Raw genomic sequence first — 22,677 nt, forward strand, 5'->3', positions numbered from 1 at the left:
GCCTCCAGCTCGTGATCCTGGGGTCCTGGGATCAGGTCCTACATCGAGCTCCCCACATGGAGCCTGCTTCTCCCTCTGCCTGTGTCTCTGCCTCTCTGTGTGTGTGTCTCATGAGTAAATAAATAAAATCTTCAAAAATAAATAAGCAAAAATAAATAAGTAAAAAAGTGCTGATCAAAAAACTTTTTAAGTGCCAGTCATCACCTAAATGAGGTTCGTGATTCACAAATTGGGATGCAGCCTTAAAGTTCTGCCTTAAAGTTCATTTAGTCTGACATCCTGCATTTTATGGAAGCAGAGACACAGGGTTAGAGAAGGTATGTGCCTAGTCACTGCGGGATTTAGAGCACCAGCCAGGACTTCAGACTTCTCATCGGTTGCTTTCAGCCCAGTGACATTACTGTTGAGGTACATCCCATGCTCCAACAAGTCACAGCCAGGGAGGGAGGGTGTGTCCGTATGTATTCTATTCCCAACACACTGGGCTTTGCTGTACCAAGGAAGGAGTCACCTCGAGGAGGGTTTTCTCTTTGGGAATAGAAGTTCTGTGTCTCAGCTGCCCATGGTCAGATTAGTGCTGGCCTCTGGAACGCAAACCCTTTGGGATCCTGATGCACATGGTCCTCCTCAATGATTTCTGTTGTCTGAGTGCATTAGCCAGTGACCGAGCCATGGTTTGTTTTATAGCCCTGAAGCCAGGCATTAACTCCATCTGCATATTCCACAAATGAAATAGGCAGGGAACCACTTGCCCTAGTCAGGAAGTCAGCTTCTGAAACGCAGAAGATAGAGTTCTCATGTGGTCCCATCCTTGCTCTGCAGAATGCTTCCCAGAGGACATTCACAATTGACTACAGCCACAACCGCTTCCTGAAGGACGGCCAGCCCTTCCGCTACATTTCAGGAAGCATTCACTATTCCCGCGTGCCCCGCTTCTACTGGAAGGACCGGCTGCTGAAGATGAAGATGGCTGGGCTGAATGCCATCCAGACGTAAGTAAGAGGGCGCTGGGCTCTCACCTGGGCCTAGACACCCATACCTGGAGAGAGAGAGCAGCTGGATCCCTCAGTGCAGCTCGCTGTCTCATTCCTCAGGACGGACACAGCGTAACCTGGTGCTCTGGGAGGGGCTTGGCATGAGTTCCGTTGGCCCATCTTCCGATCATGAACTTTGTCACTGGAAATCATAAAATGAATATCAGCTTAAAAAGGCAAAGCAGAGGGACACCGGGTGGCGCAGTGGTAGAGCACCTGCCTTCAGCTCAGGTCGTGAGCCTAGGGTCCCGGGATTGAGTCCTGCATTAGGCTCCCCACGAGGAGCCTGCTTCTCCCTCTGCCTATGTCTCTGCCTCTCTCTCTCTCTCTCTCTCTCATGAATGAATGAATGAATGAATAAATAAATAAATAATCCAAATAAATAAATAAATAAATTTTTAAAAGGCAAAGGGGAATACTGGTGATTGAGCATTTACTGTGTACAGGGCACTTTACATGAAGGATGCTGTTTCTTCATTCCCGTTTACAGCTGGTGAAGCTGAAATTTCCCCGAGTGCCTATGTTTGGCCAGAGGTCTCTCTAGAATTTGAAAGTTTGTAGGCAGCCATGGCATCTCCCAGCTCTTGGGGGCATCTTGGTAGACTCCCGAAACCCAGTTTCTCTTTGTGGTTCTGTGGGGTAACTCTAGCCTGGAGTTTCAGAATGACCTCAATAACTATCTCGCCTCATCTCTCCTGTTGTGAGGTGACTAATTGGGGGGGGGAATGTTGGGGTGGCTGGCTGCTCTGTTTTCTGCACTACTGATGAGGATTGCTGATAGCCTCATCAAGATAAGGGATGAGAAGTGCAGAGGAAGATTCCAAGGGCACCCAGGACCCACCTGTGTTTGAACAGAGGCTGCCTGTCCCAGAGAGCCCCAAAGCTGTGGGGTCACCCAAGAGACCTTTGTGATGGCACACTGGGTGGCTTCCTATTTCAATTTGTGGCCTCTGCTAAAGGCAGCCAGGGGAACTGTTAAAAGTGTTTTGTTGCTTTACCTCCTGACAAAATCTTTTGCAAGAAGACACAGGGATTAGGAGTTTTTAAAATTATTCTTAAAAAAACATTTTCCAAAAAATAAGTATCCCTCTTATTGCCTTAGCATAGATATTTTCATTTTCCTGGACCTTCCACAAGCATACATAACCTTTACATAGTAGTAATTCATGTTTGTGTGATTCTGTGGGTTTTTTAAGTCATTAAATAGGAATAGGCATTCTGGGATCCCTGGGTGGCGCAGCGGTTTGGCGCCTGCCTTTGGCCCAGGGCGCGATCCTGGAGACCCGGGATCGGATCCCACGTCGGGCTCCCGGTGCATGGAGCCTGCTTCTCCCTCTGCCTGTGTCTCTGCCTCTCTCTCTCTCTGTATGACTATCATAAATAAATAATAAAAAAAATTAAAAAAAAAAAGGAATAGGCATTCTTGGTGGGTCGTAAACTTGAAAGTGTCCCCCACCAAGTTTGGTTCACTTTCATAACCACTGAGAAAACTCGAGACAAGGCCTGCTTCCCAGAGGCCTGCCAGAGGGAGCCGTGTGAGTGTCTGAGGGTTGACACTTCTACTGCCAGTTCAGAAATTCACACAGGACATCTGGATTTTTTACTTATTTCCAACAAGGGACTGTGTGTGTCTTGGCAGGTACGTGCCCTGGAACTTTCACGAGCCCCAGCCAGGACAGTACCAGTTTTCTGGGGAGCAGGATGTGGAATATTTTATTAAGCTGGCCCATGAGCTGGGACTGCTGGTCATCCTGAGGCCGGGACCCTATATCTGTGCAGAGTGGGACATGGTGAGTATGGCTGGGCCGGGCTCTACCTGGCTGGTGCCCCTGACAGGGGTGGGCTGATGGGCAGGGATCTGGGGGACAGTAAGCTAGAGCAGTTTAAATAAGTCTCTAATTCCAGATAACACTGAGCCTGTGACTGTAGCCTGCACAGGTGACCTTTACCCTAGGAGGTGCCTCAGCAGAGAGGAACCGGTGAGGGTCAGAAGGCCTGTGTCCTTCTCTCTGTGCTCACTCACATAGCTCACTTTCCCCGTTGTAAAAAGCAGTTCATGGTATGGGCTGTCTGCCTCATGGGGTAGTTGTGAAGTTAATTGGAATGATCTTTGTAAAGGCTCTGATTCTTCAAACATTGCATTCATGTGAAGTCATCTGACTTTCAGTGTGTTATAATTTCTTATCTCCTTGAAAGTTATAAACCAGAAAGCCCAGTTCGAATACCCCTCCTCCATGAAGCTTTCCTCCTTTTTCCTCACTGCTGAGAGTAAGTCCTTTCCCCCACCCCCACCATGAGACCTTATAATGACTCCTGTCTTCTTCTTTTCACCCACCACCCCCATTGTAGGGAGGATTACCTGCTTGGCTATTATTAAAAGAATCTATTATTCTCCGTTCTTCTGATCCAGGTAAGTTGTTACAGATGTCTTGAGAGAATTTATAATGTCTTTTGACATTTTATTCAGAAGCATCAGGTATTTTGAAGGCTGGGGTGCTTCTGTACAAACACCTCTGAAAGCTTACTGGAACTGTGAGTATTAATCACTGTCCACTGCAAACACTCAATATGTAGGAAATAAGGCTCATTTGAACTATTTGACCAGATCTTGCCGATAAACCAGTACCTTTGAACTGGCATTTGGCCCTGTTTGTGGTTTACCAACTGACTTTAATGCTTTCTCTTCCTACTTTCTCAATAAATTACATGGCTGGTGATAGCATCTAGCTAATCAAAATGGCAATTCATTTGTCTGCTTTTACAGAGTTATCTGTAAATTATGTCTTTTTCTTGTCTTTTTAAACAACTGGAAGTTATTTTGGCTGTAAACCCTGACTGATCAGAGATCTCATTTAGCTGAATTTCTGTCTTCAGAAGACTTCAGTTTCTCTTGGTAATGCTAGTGTTGGAGATGGTCATAGGAGCAGCTAACATTGATTAAATTTATTGTGCAAATGGCTAGTGTACTATGCTCTACATATACTTCCTTCTTAGGATATGACCCTCCTGTTTTCCACTCTTAATACATTATTAAGTTTCCACATGTGCTATCTCATTTCATTCTTATGGCAACTTTACAAAATATGTACTTCAATGTAGATATATAATTTGTCAATGTAAATATATAATATATTAGAACTTAATTTTAAAAAGAAAAAAATAAAAAGGAAAAATACCTAGTAGTGCAATTGCTAGGTCGTAGGGTAGTTCTATTTTTAACTTTTTGAGGAACCTCATGCTGTTCTTGAGTGGTGGCATCAGCTTGCATTCCCATCAACAGTGTAGGAGGGTTCCCCTTTCTCCACATACTCATCATCATCTGTTGTTTCCTGAGTGGTTAATTTTAGCCACTCTGACTGGTATGAAGTGGTATCTCATTGTGGTTTAGGCATATATTTTCCTGATGCCAAGCGATGTTGAACATCTTTTTATGTGTCCATTAGCCATTTGCATGTCTTCTTTGGAGAAACAGTGATCCAAAGGGACACATGCACCCCAGTGTTTATAGCAGCCATGTCTACAATACCAAACTATGGAAAGAGCCCAGATTTCCATCAACAGATGAATGGATAAAGAGGTGGTACACACACACACACACACACACACACAGACACACACACACACTGAAATATTACTCATCCATCAAAAAGGATGAAATCTTGCCATTTGCAATGATGTGGATGGAACCAGAGGGTGTTAGGCTAAGCGAAATAAGTCAGTCAGAGAAAGACAAATACCCCATGATTTAACTCAGATGTGGAATTTAAGAAACAAAACACATGAACATAGGGGGAGGAAAGGAAAAATAAGATGAAAACAGAGAGGGAGACAAACCACAAAACTTAATTCTAGGAAACAAATTGGATTGCTGAAGTGGAAGTGCATTATGGGATGGGGTAACTGGTGATGGGCATTAAGGAGGGCATGTGATATAATGAGCACCAGGTATTATATGCAACTGATGACTCACTGAATTCTACCTCTGAAACTAACACACTATATGTTAGCTAAATTGAATTTAAATATAAATAAATAAATTAATTAATAAAATAAAAAGGAATAACAACCCATCCTTCTATGACAGAAAGACACACCATTCAGGCACTCTTTTCTTCATTCAACAAACATGGGCTGGATGCCTTCTGCACTCCAGGCTTGGTGTATAGTAGCGGGAACAGATAACGTGCATACTGCTTTGTCCGCTGAGAGTTCATTGAGGAGACGGCTCTTTGCAGGACAATTCTATCAGATTGTAGTGCATGCAGCTACCGCATTTCAGGTAATTGCTGAATCCAGCATATCCTGGTCTCAGCTGCCAGCTCTAGGGCGGCCTTGTGTCTGTTTGCACAAAAGGATGTGGAATGGAGTTAAACCTGTCTTGTTTTGCAGATTACCTTGCAGCTGTGGACAAATGGTTGGGAGTCCTCCTGCCCAAGATGAAGCCTCTCCTCTATCAGAATGGAGGGCCGATTATAACCATGCAGGTAACCTCAGACATGAGCAGGTGGTAGGGGAAGGCTTTCATCCATCCTCAGTATATCCAAGAGTGATGCAGATATGAGCTTTATAAGTCTGTTTCTTTACGAGGCAATGCCACAGCTGGTGATTTTATTTAAGTTGCATTTTGGGGAGGCATTATCATTTGAATGCCTGCTGTATACCAGAATGTGCTGACTGCCCTATTGGTGCTATTCAATTATTCCAACCACCGTCTCTTTTAAAAGAAGAACTTCAAAGAGGTTGAGTGACTTGGCCAAGGACACCCAGCTGCAGATGGCAGAATCAGGATGGCACTGTAGGTCCACTGATCCTGTGGCCTGTGTCTTCTTTCTCTAGTACCATGTTGTCTCTGGCTGCAGGGATGCAGAACAGATTGAAATGCTTTGGTGTCTGCACTGGTTAGGCTGTTAGTTCATGCTAGGAAGGAAAGAGGATGTGGTGAATTGGGGCCACCATGGTTCCTCTCCCGCTTCCTGCCCCCACTCTCCTTCTTCCATCTGTTCTTTGCTCTGCAAAGACTGGTAAATTGTGGGGTATATCATGTGCCAAGTATTTTCCACATGAAAAATTGGGACACTTGACTTGCAACAATTTGTGGTGTTTGCCGAATTACATAGGTAAAACATTAAATGATGCTCACTAGTCACTTGCCAAGGAATACATGTAAAACTGGCTGCATCCTGAAACAACAAAGGGTGGCAGTGTGGCAGTCCCTACAGAAGCGTGGGCAAGATTTCCTTCTTATGAACACTGTTATGGACAGTCATAGGCATGGTCACTGTGGAAAGGGAGCATGGGCACTTTCTTGCTCTGCAGGTGTAGGTTGAATGAAGCAAGGAGAAGGCAGGCCTGGCCAGAGTGACCATTCCGACACTGCACGGGGAAGAGAGGCCAGGTTGCTGCTCCTGAGGGATGTCCAGGTAGCGCTGAATGCTCCTCCACCTGTCTTGAGTCTGTACTGGTTAAGCTCAGAGGAGCCCATTTTTCTGTACGAAGATTTCAAGGCTGCCACTTGACTGTGTCTTTGCATGACTGGGTCTTCTTCCTTTCTCTTAACCTCAGCTTTTCTTTAGTCTTTCTCATTTTTTAGTCTCTGCTTCTTGCCAACTCTCTTTTAATTTTGGTCACAACTTTTCTTACCTTTTGGTTTTTGAAATGCCACAAAAGGTATAATCAGATATGAACTCCACAGAGGAGTACAAAGTTGGCTGCAATGGGGGCTTTTCTTGTATGCATCCTTGGCAGCCTAGGCTGACCTAAACTTGACTGTGGGTCCTCCCAGGGGACTCAGCCTCCTCCCCCCCCTCCTCCTCCACCTCTCAGACCTCCAGCTGCTTGTCCATTTGCCCCTTGATTCCTAAATAAACAAGTAAGTATGGGAAGTACAAAAAAATATAAGAAAACAGAAAAACCATAATTGTCACTTAAATGTCAGGAGCCAGAAGCAAAGCTCTTTATATTATGGAGAGATTTCTTTGAATTCTTTTCCATGACTTTAAAAAATTTCTTTTTTTTTTAAGATTTATTTTTATTTATTTATGATAGAGAGAGAGAATGAGAGAGAGAGAGAGAGGCAGACACAGGCAGAGGGAGAAGCAGGCTCCATGCTGGGAGTCCGACACGGGACCTGATCCTGGGACTCCAGGATCACGCCCTGGGCCAAAGGCAGGCGCGAAACCGCTGAGCCACCCAGGGATCCCCTAAAAAATTTCTTTTTATAGAGTCAGTTTAAACTGTGTGACTTGTTTCTTATCTGATTTTTCTTTTTTTTTTAAAGATTTTATTTGTTTATTCACAATAGACAGAGGCAGAGACATAGGCAGAGAGAGAAGCAGGCTCCCTGCATGGAGCCCAATACAGGATTTGATCCCAGAACCCCGGGATCACACCCTGACCCAAAGGTAGATGCTCAACCACTGAGCCACCCAGGCATCCCTTATCTGACTTCTCTTACTTTAGTCTTATGTCATAAGCATTTTTTCATATCATTAAAAATTCTTTGTACTGTATACCAAATTCATGGTGGCATCTTGGCATTTAAGTTGCAGTCCACTTAGGCACTCTGTCTGGAAGCCTTCCCAGTTGTAGTACTTGGCGTCCACGTGACTCTCAGAATCTCTGTTGGTGCCTCCGTTTGTGAGGTACTTAGGGCAGTCTGTTTGCTTTCACCTCTGACCACAGATGTCTCCCTTCTCTTCTGCTCCCCATGTGTGTGGCTGGCAGCCACAAGGTCACGCCACACGTGGGTATGCCTCACACGCTTACCAAGCAGTTCTGGGATGGAATAGAATCCGATAGGTTAGAGAGTTGGTTTTGGTAGACAGTATTTTGGTATGCAGAGCTTTCTGTCTCTATCTTCATTCAGGCCTAGGGCAAAGTGATGGCTTTACTCTGTTCACAGTGTTGGTGCTCTGTCTGGGTGCCTGGAGAGTTTGAAGAGACCCTGCCCATGTGTCCACAGGCACATGAGATTGCTATCTTAGAGGTGCAGAGAGCCCAGCCTGGACCGTGATTCAGCCATATATGCAAGTCTTCTCTTCTGGAAAGATTAGCTAAACCAGCACCACCTAAGCTGTTTTGCCTATGTGGATATTTATCTCCATTTTTACCAAGACCACACCTAAAATAAGGAAAGCCACAAATGCCTATTAATATCCAAGGTGACAATAATTGGGAGTGGGGACCTTTCACCCACAACTTTGCTTCATCCAATTTATAGGGTATTTGTCATGAGGTAACAGCCCTGCTTCTACCTGATGTTGTGTGAGATCACCAACTTTAGAAGTCCGCAGTGCCTTGTTGCTTCATAAAGGAGCTTACAGGATGAGATGGTGACTCTATAACAAGGACCCATGACGGCCTGTTTTTTTGTTTTTTGTTTTAAAGATTTTATTTGTTTGTTCATGAGAGACACACAGAGAGAGGCAGAGACGTAGAGGGAGAAGCAGGCTCCCTGTGGGGATGCCAGGATCACACCGTGAGCTGAAGGTAGATGCTCAACCACTGAGCCACCCAGGTGCCCCAACGGCCTGTTTTTGTAAATAAAGGGATGTTGGCACCTAGCCATGTCCAGCCGTTCGTGTGTGATCTGTGGCTGCTTTTGCACATCAGTAGCAGAGTTCAGCAGTGCAGAGAGACATGTGGCCACAAAGCTTAAAATATTTACTCTATGGTCCTTTACTGAAAAGGTTGACCCCTTACTCTAGAAAAATCAAGCATTCCTCTGAATCTCACTATGCCTTTGTCTGTGAGTCCTCCAAGCCCTCATCTGTGTGTTGTTCCTCTCACCCTCCCTGTCTATGTACCACCTCTGTTTCTCTCTAACTGACTTGAACATAGAATGTGAGCGTGCTCTGAGTTGCTAGCTTTTTGGGCACTTACTGGGTGCCAGGGATTCACAGGTTGACTCAGTTAATCCTCATAACAGCCCAATGAGGGCAGCTCATGGGCCTCCCACAGATGGAGCTGTTTCATAGGTGGAGCCCCACGGTTGAGAAATGCAGAGCTGGCACTTGCATGTGGACAGTTGGGCTTCCGAAGCCTGTGCCCGTGACCACAGCTCTGAGCTGCCGTGCAAATGTGGACCTTTTTTTCTAAAAACCTAGCCTAATTGTGTTTATGCATTTATTGCAAGCCTGTATATTTTAAGGTACAATCATGATAATGGGTAGTAATAATAATCCTGATAATGGGTAGTTAACTCAAAAAAAATCAGTGACCCTAAATGAGCTTTGGGTTGGGATGTGGTGGTAGGCAGAAAGGAACACAAGGATCAGAGGCTCCAGGCCCACCTACTTGCTAGAACTGGCCCTGGAACTAGCTCTGAACTTCTGGATGGCCAAATGACAAAGGAACACATGGCCATTTAAGTAGATCTTATGAAAAGAAGGGAAAAAAAGAAAATGAAGAGGAAAGTATCTTGCCGGTATTTGCAAAGCTTTTCTTAGCATTGCTTCCAATTATTCCCACAGCGACCCCTGTGGGACCAATCAAAGTTCCAGGAGCAGTTGCTCCAGGGAAGTTTTGTGTGAGTGTGAGAAAGTCTGCTCCTTTTTCAAGGTGGTTTCATGACCAGTGAAGCTCTTGGTGCTGGGCATACTCGCTACCGTCTGTTTTGCTTCTTGAACCTGTAACATGAAAGTATTATCAAAGGGATCCCCTCTCTCTGGGAAAACCATCATTCATTAAACTATTTGGGCAGCAGTACTCTGCAGAGAATGATGGTGGCAGTTAGCTCATCTCCATCCTTCACTGCCCCATGCCTGTTCCCTGACTGTCCACAGGCCACATGAAGCTACTGGCCATTTAGGAGAAACAGGCCACCTGTTGCAGGAGTCCTCCCTGCCTGTCCTCTTCCCTGAATCATTTCCTTTCCCTCTAGAGCTACCTTGGGCAGCCCCTCCAGGGAAGCTTCCTCACTCATCTCCCCCAGTCACCATCAGGCCAGGTGCCTCTTTTGGTGGGGGTGGGGATGGTGGGGGGGTGGCTCATGATTTCTTGTGCTTATGTTTAATGACTTTGGATCCCCAGGATCAGAAAAATTTATTTTGCATTATGTGCAGGTTGAAGCTTTATGGCCGGGCTTTTTTTTTTTTTTTCTTCATTTTTGTAAGATTGTGAAGTATAACTCAAAGGTGTAGTATAATGATGCATTAGAATAACAACACCCACGTGACCACCATCCAAGTGAGATAGGAAATAGCATGTGACCAGAACCCAAGAAGTTTCCCAGGTGTCCTTCATGACTTCTTCCCACTGTCCTGACCTTTGTGGCCATTAGGTTCTTGATTTTGTTTATATTTTTACTACCTGTAAATATACCCAGACTTTATTTTTTTAATTTTTATTTATTTATGATAGTCACACACAGAGAGAGAGAGAGGCAGAGACATAGGCAGAGGGAGAAGCAGGTTCCATGCACCAGGAACCCGACATGGGATTCAATCCTGGGTCTCCAGGATCGCGCCCTGGGCCAAAGGCAGGCGTTAAACTGCTGCGCCACCCAGGGATCCCGTACCCAGACTTTATAGTTTGGTTGTGACTATTGTGAATTTTCTATGGGGGGAAACATTGGCTGTATTTCTCAATGCAGTGCTTCCTTCTCTCAATGTTATACCTCTGAGATTCCTTGATGTATTAGGTAGAGTTGAAGGTCACTTGTTTTGTTGCATTAGAGGAATGTTCCTTAACCTTTATTTCATTGTTACCCCTAAAGAGCCTCCTTAGATATTTTTTTCTGTCTTCCCACGAAATTTTGATACCTCCCACCTACTGTATGTCTCTGCTTTACAGATAAAAAAGAGTAAGCTATTCTTTTCTCCTGTAAGAATCCATTTTGGGGTACCTGGGTGGCTCAGCGGTTGAGCGTCTGCCTTTGGCTCTGGTTGTGATCCCGGGGTCCTGGGATTGAGTCCCGCATTGGGCTCCCTGCATGGAGCCTGCTTCTCCCTCTGCCTGTGTCTCTGCCTCTCTTTGTGTCTCAAATGAAGAAATAAATAAAATATTTTAAAAAGAGAGAGAATCAATTTTCACTTCCTTGGGCCTGCTGTCCTCCCCCATCAAGAATGCATGCCTCAGAGCAGTCTCCCACCCTCAGGACTTTTGCCATAATTCTTTGTTGTGGAGGCTGACAAATAGGATGTTTAGAAGCATCCCTTGGCCGCTCTACCCACTAGGGTGCCAGCAGCACACGCTCCCCACCCTCCCCGCCCCGGGTTGTGACAACCAAAAATATCCGCAGACATTGTCATACGTTCCCTGGGGGGAAAAATAACCCCTGGTTGAAAACCACTGATGCTATTGAACACAGACTGAACACTGGTGATCAAGTACAAAAGGAGAAACGCCCTGTTTGACAGTAGATCAGTAAGTGATGGTAAATCTTTATCCAGCATTTGCCCTCGTTGTTCCTGTGGACATTTTGCATAATGTGTCAAGGTGCAAAACTAATGCTATACCTGGTGCAAGTAATATGATACCAGTTTTGAGAACAGAGAACAATGACTTTAGGATGTATGTATGTGTGTAAATCTGGAAGACTAAGCCAGGGGGCGCCTGGGTGGCTCAGTGGGTTAAGTGTCTGCCTTTGGCTCAGGTCATGATCTCAGGGTCCTGGGATTGGGCCCTGGGATCTGGCTCCTTCCCCTGGGGGGGGGGGGGGGGGGGGGGGGAGTCTGCTTCTCCCTCTCATGCTCTCTTTCATTCTCTCTCTCTCTCTCTCTCAAATAAATAAGTAAAATCTTAAAAAAAAAAAAAAAAAAAAAAAAGACTAAGCCAGAATGCTTACAGCACTTATTTCTGGGTAATAGAATTAACACACGATTTTCCTATTTTCTTTGCATTTCCTCCCATTTTCTAATATCTTACCATGGGAAGTTCTTATTTATGTGACATTTAAAGTACCTATGATCCAGTACAGAGTAGAACATCACGGCAACCCAAAGGTGACGTGGTGGGTTTTGATTTTCCTACTTTGGTGGAGTGGGAAGTAGTAGAAAGTAAATTTTTATGCTGAGTTGCTCTTTGAAAAATGAGCCTTGAGGATCAAGTGTAGGAAATATTTTTGGCAATCTTTGGGCCTTGTCTCACAGATGTTCAGGTATTGTCTGCAAACAAAAGCTTGCATGAGAATGAGTATATTGGGCCCTCCTGATCTCCCTGTCTCTTTTTTAATTTGCAGGTTGAAAATGAATATGGCAGCTACTTTACCTGCGATTATGACTACCTGCGTTTCCTGCAGAAGCTCTTCCACCGCCACCTGGGCAATGATGTACTTCTGTTCACCACTGATGGGGCAAATGGAAAGTTTCTGCAGTGCGGGGCTCTGCAGGGCCTCTATGCCACAGTGGACTTTGGACCAGGTTGGTGTTTGTGATCACAGAAAACCCTGCTCAGGCCATGCAGGCATGGGCAGGTAACTCCATCAATCGCTCTGGGCAGCTGGGTTTTAAGGGGGTAAATTGAACGAGATTTCTCAAACTTTACGAAGTAACAAGTAAAGTGGAATCGTGAATAAAGCGCTCCTCTACTGCACAGATTTTATTTAAGCTGATCTACCCTTTAAGACAAGAGCTCCATTCTTAGCGCTGGTAAGCTCGCCTGGAGCCCTGTCTCCTAGGGCTGGTGCCAGGAGCTCTGCCTGAAGCAGTTGCCTTTCAGGGCTGTCACCTCAGGTCACCTGCTGGCCGGGTAGTGTGGACCTGTCCGTCCTGGAGTGCAGGGAACTTCCCTACACTTCCGTTCTCTTTCTGTGGAACTCAACACTGTGAACCGTGACGGCCTGCAGGTGGTTTGGTAGGTGCCACATAAGTTGTCTTCCCTGACTGGTTAGTGCTGTGTATGCTGCAGAGGCTCCACACATACAAGTTCTGGGGGCGGACAGCATGGCCAGGAAGCTCCAAGCTGTAATAAATGTTTTGAGAGCAGCTTTCATAAAGGACATGATGCCTACAGGCAGCATGTGCTCCTGTAAAGGATCCTAGATTGGACTTTTTTGCTTGCTTTCTACCTTTCCATGCTATAAAGGACATTATTGGGACAATAGAATTTTTTAAATCAATTCTGTAGATTATGTAATAGGATTGTATCCATGTTAATTTCCTGTTGTTGTTTTTTTTTTTACATAATTGTGTTTATTTAAACACAGGGAATGTGCACTGGAATATTTAGGGGTCATCATGTCTGCAACTTACTCATAAATGGTTCAGAAAAAAATAAGTGTATTCAGAGAGAGAACCTGATAAAGCAAATGTAGCATAATATTAACAATTTGGGAATCTTGGTTCTTTAGGAGCATGAGTTCTTTGTCCTATTCTCACAACTCTTCTATAAGTTTGAAATTATTTCAAAATAAATGTTAACTCTTCAAGTAGCATAAAGACCCCAATGCCTTTCTGGCTGAGGTATGAGACACTCCACCCACATTGCACACCCAATAGTGGCTTTTTCTTGAGGAGGATGTACCTAGAACTGAAGTTGCATTTTTATTTATGTTTTTTAAGGATTTTATTTATTTATTTGCCAGAGAGCGAGTGAGCACAAGCAAGGGGAGCAGGAGAGGGAGAGGGAGAGGGAGAGGGAGAAGCAGGCTCCCCGCAGAACAGGGAGCCCAATGTGGGACTCGATCCCAGGCCCTGGAATCATGACCTGAGCCAAAGGGAGACACTTAGCCAACTGAGCTACCCAGGTACCCCATTAAGTTGCATTTTTAAAGAGATTCCTCTACATTGGCAAAAAAGAAGAGAACTGGCTTTAAGTGAATGGAGTGTTTCTAGAAACATAGTGCATTGCTGAAAGCATTAGGTGATGAAATAACTTGTCTACAAAGAGCAGCAAAGGAAGTGGCATGCTGGTTTCCTCCTGCTTTGGCAAGCTTCCCATCACAGTGATGAAGAAGCACAGTATTCTTTGGTTGGGAGAAACATTGTGAAGGTTATTCCAAGTTTGTTGTCAGCACTATGTGAGTGTGGGGTGATTGCACAGTGGCTACAGCACTGGCTTGAAGGATAGACCACTAGAAGGCCCATGTATTCAAGGCAGGTGGGGCTCATGGCAGCTTCATTCATGTATGTGGGATGGAGGCAGTGCCCAGGGTCAGGTCACGGGAGGAAGCTCATGAGAACAGAGGTGAGAAATCTGAATGCCACCTGATGCTTAATAGTGAGACATTTACAGCCATGAAATAAATGAGATTCCACTCCTGATGAGTATGTTCTCTCTTAAAATCTGGGCTTACAGAGAGCAAGGGGTTATTTGGAGGTCTTGGCTGCTATCATTTCCACTCTGGGTACCTGTTGTGGGAAGTGGATCGTGAAGCTTGGGGCCAGGGTCTCTCCTGCCCTGGTCAGAGAAATGCTACCCATGGTTGCTCTGTCACTGAAGGAGAGAAGAGGTTCATTCCCTTTAGAAAGGGAAGGGGGAGAAAGAAGACACCAGGAGCAAGCCCACACACAGGCGTCCTGATGACTATTTAAAAAGGGCACATAGCCTGGAATGGCTCATGATGTACAAATTCAGAATCAGAGTATATGCTGTTATTGAGGTGTCAACACCATTAGACCATGTCCTTCCCTTTGCTTTGTTAATTACTGGGCAGTATTGTGCGTGTGGTGCAGCCCAGGCTGCAAAGAAGTGTCTTCAAAGCAAACCCGTCCTATAGGGAACATCTAGCTCCAATGTCCACGTGAAAAGAGAACACAAAACACATGTCCAGGCCGTGGGGAAACTTGGTGGAGCCAAGCCTATGACATGATCTTCAGAGGCAGTGCAGTCAGGAGAGGCCAGGGAGATGCCTCAGGGAGGAAGCAGTGCTCCATGGCCCCTATGCATCGTCAGATGGCTGGCCAGGGTGCAGCCGACAGCTGGCTCAGAGGTGTCCCCACGGGCATGTGGGGGAAGGTGGGGCTTCAGGCTGAAGATCTATGAAGAACTCTTTCTACTTCTTATCATTCCCATGACTGACCTTTTCTCACTCTCATAATTTCCAGGTGCCAACATCACTGCTGCTTTCCAAATCCAGAGAAAGAGTGAGCCCAAAGGACCATTGGTGAGAATTGGGGGTGAAGTGTGGGTTGAGGTGTGGTTGTTTGCACTAAGGGTCCTTACTTTTTCTAGCCGTGGGGTCAGCAGCTGATGGGATTGCGGGCGCATTGCCCTCTGTACACAGCCATGCTCTTACTGGAAACTGCGGCCCTGTGCTGGAGTGGAACAGATGGGGACAAATGTGACAGTCCTGCCATGAATCAGGCTGTGCTCTTGCATGCTTCATCCCCTTTGGCCTTGATGGTAACTCTCACAGGTAGTATCATTGACTCCATTTTTGCCAAGGCTCAGAGAATGTGTCACTGACCCAGGGTGGCACAGCTGGTGAGTGGCAGTGCCAGGATCTGAGCTCAGCACTGTGTTTCTTGAGAGCTCCTTGTGACAGAGCTTATCCATCTTTATTGCACTTATGAATCCCACGGGAATCTTGGTAAAATGGAGACTATGACCTACGAGGCCCAAGGTGGGGCCTGAGGTTCTGCATTTCTGACAGGCAGCCAGGTGAGCACAGGCTCTCTGGCATGCTGGACAGGCAGCCCGAAGGAGGAGATGATGACAAAGTCCGGGAAGATCTGTATAGTCCTTCAGCCCTTCGCTCTCTGCTCCTCCCTTCTCTATACTTGCTCCTGTTGTTTCTTGGCACAGTTTGAGGGCTGAGGTCCCATGCTTTTTCTTCTTGGTTGGCAGTCTGCATTCACAGACTCTGGATGGAGCTATTTTCGAGACCCTGAGACAAGAAGGCCCCAGAACATGTCCAGATTTCTTCTTCCTTCTCTAGATGAAGGTTGTGGCAACATAATGCTCGAGAGAAACATGAAGTACTTGAGGCCTGCTTTGCTGAGTACTTGGACAGTCCACCTCACTTTAAGCCAACCTGAGATCTGAAAATCTGGATTGACATAAAGGGTGAACTTAGATCTGATCATTTCATTAAAATATTTTGCCACCCAATTCTTTTGCCCAACAAACTTCCCTGCCTTATTTAAAGTAGGATTTGGCTAACAAAATTTTGTGGCAGGTACAGCTTTTCAGGAATACCTGTATTGTTGGTGCCTAAAAAGTGATTCTGGGCAGTGCTGTTACTAGAATCTCTCATTGGTCCTCCAGCTTTGGGTTAGGCAGTAAATGTACAGATATACCGCTCTCCACCCATCCTTCCTTCAGTAGAGTTGGTAAGGTGATGGTTACAGGGAAGTGGCAGCTTCGGAAGGTCATAAATCCATCCTGAGCTCCATGTCCTTTCCTCTTTTTTAGGTGAATTCTGAATTCTATACCGGCTGGTTGGATCATTGGGGCCAGCCACACTCAACAGTGAGGACTGAAGTGGTGGCTTCCTCCCTCCATGATATACTTGCCCGTGGGGCAAATGTGAACTTGTGAGTGCTAATTGCTAGAACAGAGGGTACCCTCCACAGCTGTGGGTTCACAGTGAAATATGTTCTCTTGTTTCCTTGTAGGTACATGTTCATAGGTGGGACCAATTTTGCCTATTGGAATGGTAAGAACAATTTAACATGTGAAAGCATATGCTAGCATGTTTCTGGTGCTTGACTTGGGGGTACAGAGTATCTATAGACAATTTTTATTTTCTATTTTTGTTTACTCCTAAATTTCCTAGTATTATAAAAACTGCCCATATAATTTTTTTATATCATAAAAAAGATTTTTTAAGGAACATAATTTGTACACTTAGAAACATAATTTTTTAAATTTTTTTTTAAGGTTTGCTTAATTTTTTTTAGTACTCTCTACCTCCAGTATGGGGCTTAAATTCACAACCCTAAGATCAAGAGTCACACGCTCTTCTGACTGAGCCAGCCAGGCACCCCAGAAACCTTATTGTTTTAAACCAGGTAGCTGGGCAGGTCCCATAGTCTCTGGCGATAGCTTACTTGTTCATGTATTCTGCTGTGATCTTTTTTTTTTAACATTTTGTTTTGTTGAGATATAATTCACATACCACAAAAATCATAATTTTAAAGTGTACGGTTTAGTGGTCACAAAGTTGCGCAACCATTACCAACATCCAATTCCAGAGCATTTTCACTACCCCAAAAAGAAAGACCTTACCAGGGGCAGCTGGGGTGGCTCAGCGGTTTAGCACCGCCTTCAGCCAGGGATAGAGTCTCACGTCAGGCTTCCTGCATGGAGTCTGTTTCTCCCTCCGCCTGTGTCTCTGCCTCTGTGTGTGTGTGTGTGTGTGTCTCATGAATAAATAAATAAAATTAAAAAAAAAAAAAAAAGAAACCCCTTACCAGACAAACTGCCCACTTTCCCTCCTCCCAGCCCTTAGCAACCACTAGTTTGTATTCTCTGTCTTTATGGATTTCCCTATTCTGGACATTTCTTATAAACAGAATCATACTATATGTGATCTTTTGTGATTGGCTTCTGTCATTTAGTGTAATCTTTTCTGGGTCCATCCACGCTATAGGATGTGTCAGTACTTTATTATTATTATTTTTTTTTACTGATGAATAATATTCTATTGTGTGGATATATAACATTTTTCTTATCCATTTGTCAATTGCTGGACATTTGAGTTGCTTCCACTTTTTGGCCCTTATAAATAATGTTACTATGAACACTAACATATAAGTATTCATTTGAATCTTCATTTGAGTTCTTCTGGGTATATACCTAAGAACAAAATTGCTGGATCATATGGTATAACTAATCCTATGTTTAGCATTTGAGGAACTGCTGTGGTATTTCCCAAAATGACTGTACCATTTTCAATTCCTATATGGCCTTTCTCTTTTTATATTTTTAATAAGAAAACTTATGACAAAATTCTCTTCCTGACCCTTGATTTTTGCAGACAATCATGCTATATTAGTTTTTTTCCTCAGGCTCATTGCTCACCCTCTCCACATTTTTCTCTCTGAGTCGTTGAGGACAGCTCTCAATGCTGAGTTTGGGGAACTTAATTTGGGCCTGAGTCTCCTAGGATCTGTCATTGGAAACTACCAGCTTCTAATGAACTGCTCTCATTTGTGCAGAATGGGATGGGTGAGGAGAAGACTTTGGTACAAGCATTACTGATATTATCACTATTATTAGAGCCAAGAAATGAGATATTGAAAAACTCAAATGTCACTTCTTAAAAGATCATAGTATGCCAGGGCTGCTCTCTGAAGTTTTAGATCATGTCTGTGTGTCCATCTTCTCATTAAAAACAGTTAAGACTTGTGATGCTCTTTTCATTCTGTAGAAAAGGATTCTACCTACCTTCCATTCATGGAATTGTGCCAAGCATCTGATCCAGGAATAAAGACTCATTTCGGGGGGAACTTTACAGTTCATGATATAATTTTTTATCTTGCATTATTTTACTTAAAACAAAACATTCTTCTTTTTAAAAATCTAGATATGTAAAAACAAGCACTCAAAATGGCAGTTGTCCTTTGTCTGTTGCCTTGCTCCTGACCCTGCCATAAACAGTAAAAGTCTCATTTCTGCCTGTTTTCCCATTTCGTCCTCATTGCAGTCTCATCTGTGCCAGAGATTATGGATCTATTTTACAGATAAGAAAAGCAGGGAACAAAAAGTCCACATTTCCCTTTCAGTTGGCAGTGGACAGGGCTGGCCTGGAACGTGGGCCTTGGAAAGGCTGGTCACTGCCCTTGGATCACCTCTTGCATCCTGAAGCCCGCTGCCCCGGCCCTTCCTGTGCCTGTGGGCCTCTGACCTGCCCTAGTGTTTGGTCTCTTTCGGGAGATGGGGGAGGGCCAGTCTGTGCTTCTTAGCAGCTTCTCCTTGGGCCAGATCCAAGAGGAGAGCAATGAGACAAAAAACAAAAACAAAACAAAACAAAAAAACGCTGACAGGGAGCTCCCTGCCCAGCCTGCCCATAGTAGATGTATCTGCTCATGCAGTCTTGCACACCACACTCTGCCTGTGTGCATCCCAGTCTGCGAGGCATCCTGGAGGGATCCAGGCCACCCTAGACTTCTCCCACCACACACTCTACTGTGTTAGATGCCTCAGTTAGCATCCTGTTTCTCTATGATACTGCCCCGTGCTGGTCTGAGGATGCCCAGGGAAGGATTCTGCTGGTAGAAGTGGAGCAAAGGCTTCTTTATTTCTCAGTCCATCCTTTAACCCACCAGCCAGCTTCCCTGCCCGGCTTCCCTCGGCCTATGATTTTGTTTCTGGGAGTTCCATTGTTCAGTTCAACTTGGTAACCGCTGATTGCGCTCAGCTCAGGGAAGTGAGGCTGCACCTACCCCCAGAGTGCAGGCAGCCAGTGTGGCACCATGCATATAAATGGGAAGGGGAGTGAGGGAGGCAAGATGACTGCCACATTAGAGCTAGACAAAGGGCCACAAAAGAGGTGAGCTCTTTGCTACAAGGGATGTGGTTTTATTTTTCTTTGCATCTCACAGCAAAGGATGTGCTTTAATGTATGTGCCCCCACTGGCAGGTGGACCTGCTGGCAGGCTGCTGCATCCTGTTAGTAAACAAGAAGTAAAGGTGATAGGAATGGGTCAGTTCAACTGCTTGAGTGGTACGGGTCTTTCAGAAATGTAGGATTTGTGCAGAGAACTAATGAAACAGAGAAGGGCGGATGAACTGATCTGCAGCCTAACTCCTCTATCAGCTCTACCACCAGTGGGATCACCCAAGGTGGCTCTACCATTGGTGGCCTGGGCCATCAGTCGAAGGAACTTGTTACTACATCACAAGTGAACTATCAGATTTTGTGCCTTATTATACTTAAGAGTTAGATTGGATATAAGAGAATCCTAAAGCAACTTTATTCTCATCCCCTTGCATTGTAAAACACTCTATAGAGTACAGAGAAAGGGCTGGCGCAGAGCCTTGCTGGTCCACAGAGGGCAGCACCAGCATTACCTGGGGGCCTGTTAGAAATGCAGAGTCTCGGGTCCCACCACAGAGCTGCCAACTCAGAATCTTGGGTGGCGTGGGGCTTAGGAATCTGCACCTACTCTCCATGTTGCATGGATGACTTTTCTAAGTAGTAGCATAGGATCACTGCCTGCTGTTGCACCCAGTCTCCTACCTGTAAATGTCATCTGTGACAGGGGAAGGGGCCTCTGCTCTAGACTGTGCCCCTTGAACAATAATTGCCAAGCCATCTACTTTTCTAGTCTTTTCTGGCATCATTTATCAGTCTCTGATGTGGATTTCATTCCCTGGGAAACAGACTGAGATTACCCAGCAGGAAGCTTATTGGGGCCAGTCCCAGGAGCAGCACCTTTAAAGAATGTTGGAGACAGCCCTAGGCAGAAGAAGAAGCTGAGGAATGAGGCAGCTCTGAAGGTGGCCCAGCTGGTTCTAGAGAGAGCTCTGTAGCTGGGACAGCCAGGGACTGGGTTTTTGAGCACCCCTTGGCCAGTTATTGGATATGGGCTATCCCTGGAGGGCATAACCTTGGCAAGGCCACCCTGCAGAGGCCTGTAAGCAGAGGGATGTGTGTGAGAGCCATCAGCAGTTAACCCTCCCAGCAGCTGGGGGGTGAGGACATGACTTGCTCATGAAGGGTTGTGAGAGGACACCACAGCACCCTTGATTCTGCAGACCTTACAGAGACCTTAGTCTGTGTCTACAGCCATCTCCTGCTTTGTGTGTTCCCATAACTCCTCGGTTGTGTTCTGCTGATCCTTGGTCCGAGGACATGAAAATGATCACAGACTTTGGGGTTATTGGGCAGAGGTGTGGGTCATACCAGAAGCCCTGCCACTACTGGTTGTGAGACACAGCTGGTTTCATGGGAGCTTCGGCTTCCCTGCTGGTTCAGTGGTGGTGATATCTGCTGGGGTCCCAGCTAAGAGCTCTTGCTGAGCGAATGGGTGGAGACAGTGCCTTATGGACTGTCAGGTGCTTGGCGAGGGCCACCTGCAGGAAGAAACTCATCTCTCTAAACTTTGACTCCTCGGGGCCACCTCTGGTGTCATCTGACAATTGCTTCTTAATGTGTCTTTTATTTTTTCCCTCTACAACCCTAAGCCCGAAAATCCCAAAGAACTTGTCCCAGGGGAAGGGCTTCGGGAGTCACTCATGGCATGTTTTTGTCTTCTAGGGGCCAACATGCCCTACCAAGCACAGCCCACCAGTTACGACTATGATGCCCCTCTGAGCGAGGCAGGGGACCTCACTGAGAAGTATTTTGCTCTGCGAGAAGTTATTCAGAAGGTGGGTGCTTGGTATGGGCTGCAGTGGGCTGGTCTTGGACAGAGCCTGCTTTGGACCTGTTGTGCTCTGTCAGTGACTCCTTGGTGTTTAAAAGGACATACTGAAGGGAGGTATCAGATGGCCTGGCCTTGAATCTTGGCCGCCACTGATAAAGCCACTAGTCTATTCATTGTAAAACTGGAACCATAGCACCTCATTGCATTATAAGGATCAAGAAGAATATATCCATAAGGCATCCAGTATAGACTGGCACATGTATTGTGCAGCAAGTGGTAGCCATTACAATTATTTCTAATAAAGGTAAGAAAATGCATGTCCACATACGTAGCTAAAGTATGTAGGAGAGAAAATCCATGGGCTTTTGAGAAGCATGGTGCAAAGGTAAGCTGTCAGCAATATTTCATTTTTTTATTTGGGGCGAGTAATTGCTGTTTCCTTTTGGCCTGGAAGCAGAACTGCTCAGTCCTACTAATGTGACCTTTTGAGGCATTTACAGCACCCAGGTGGGGTTTCCTGTCTCTGCTGTGGGTGAAAAAAAAACAACCCACAATTTTTCTGCTCAGTCACCTGAGTTTTGAAGTTAAAAAACAAAGATTTTTCTGCCTATAAATGGTATGGATATTTTTTTGTTTTAAGTATGCCTTAGTCTCAATTTAAGCCCAACTGTTAAATTATGAAATGTTTTAAGAATACTGAAAAATATGATCACTACATAACTACTCATAGATTTTGTCCATTTCATCTCAGTTGTCCATTTCATTTAAATTTACTATGTGTTTCATCTAATTTCTAGTGATGACTCCCAAGTTCTCTCTTGTATGTTTGTTCTGTTTCAAAGGTCTCTGTTCCTATCTTTGGTGTTTCCTTCCTTTATCTGAAACTTAGCTTTGTAACCCAGCCTTTCTTCTTCCGTAATATAACTAGTTAAGGTTATGCATTTAAGTACCTCTATAACTCCATCTCCTAAGCGTTGTTATATTTATTATAGTTTGCTTCTAGTAATACCTATTTGGATTTCTCTTTGGCCTAGAGATGTTCTGAAGTAGCACAAAGTAGTGATTATTAAACCTAAGTATTTTTTTAGTTTGCTGGTTTCTAACATATTTGCCTTCTGGGTAGAGAATGTGCTTTGTATGATACCAGTCCCTTGAAAGGTGTCGAACCCAGTCCTCGAGCCCGGCATGTATCAAAATGAATGAATGTTCTGTGCATTCTTGAAAAGGCTGTATGTTTTATAATTGTTGGCTGTAATCTATGTACGTGATCCTTAGATTGAGCTTATTCATTCTGTTGATACTTGTACTGTTGATATCTTTGATAACCTTCCTGGCTTTTTGTCAGTTTATTCTGTCATTTATCGAAAGAATCATGTTTATATATTTCTCTATAGTTGTGTCTGTTGTTTTTTTTAAAGATTTTATTTATTTGAGAGAAAGAGAATGAG

General features: G+C 44.8%; 1 protein-coding gene across 2 annotated transcripts in view; it reads left to right on the plus strand.

The window, feature by feature from the left end:
* The window catches only part of GLB1 (galactosidase beta 1), an 82,665-nt gene that overhangs the window by 21,087 nt on the left and 38,901 nt on the right, over nt 1–22,677 (plus strand). For both annotated transcript variants that reach the window (XM_041734620.1, XM_041734621.1), the window contains exons 2-10: nt 823–992; nt 2,674–2,824; nt 3,384–3,444; nt 5,424–5,518; nt 12,214–12,394; nt 15,020–15,078; nt 16,329–16,450; nt 16,532–16,572; nt 21,121–21,233. In XM_041734620.1, coding sequence (XP_041590554.1) covers nt 823–992; nt 2,674–2,824; nt 3,384–3,444; nt 5,424–5,518; nt 12,214–12,394; nt 15,020–15,078; nt 16,329–16,450; nt 16,532–16,572; nt 21,121–21,233 — 993 coding nt within the window. The remainder of the gene's footprint in view (nt 1–822; nt 993–2,673; nt 2,825–3,383; nt 3,445–5,423; nt 5,519–12,213; nt 12,395–15,019; nt 15,079–16,328; nt 16,451–16,531; nt 16,573–21,120; nt 21,234–22,677) is intronic.

This window comes from Vulpes lagopus, chromosome 19, assembly GCF_018345385.1.
Source record: "Vulpes lagopus strain Blue_001 chromosome 19, ASM1834538v1, whole genome shotgun sequence".
In the NCBI taxonomy this organism is placed as follows: Eukaryota; Metazoa; Chordata; class Mammalia; order Carnivora; family Canidae; genus Vulpes; species Vulpes lagopus.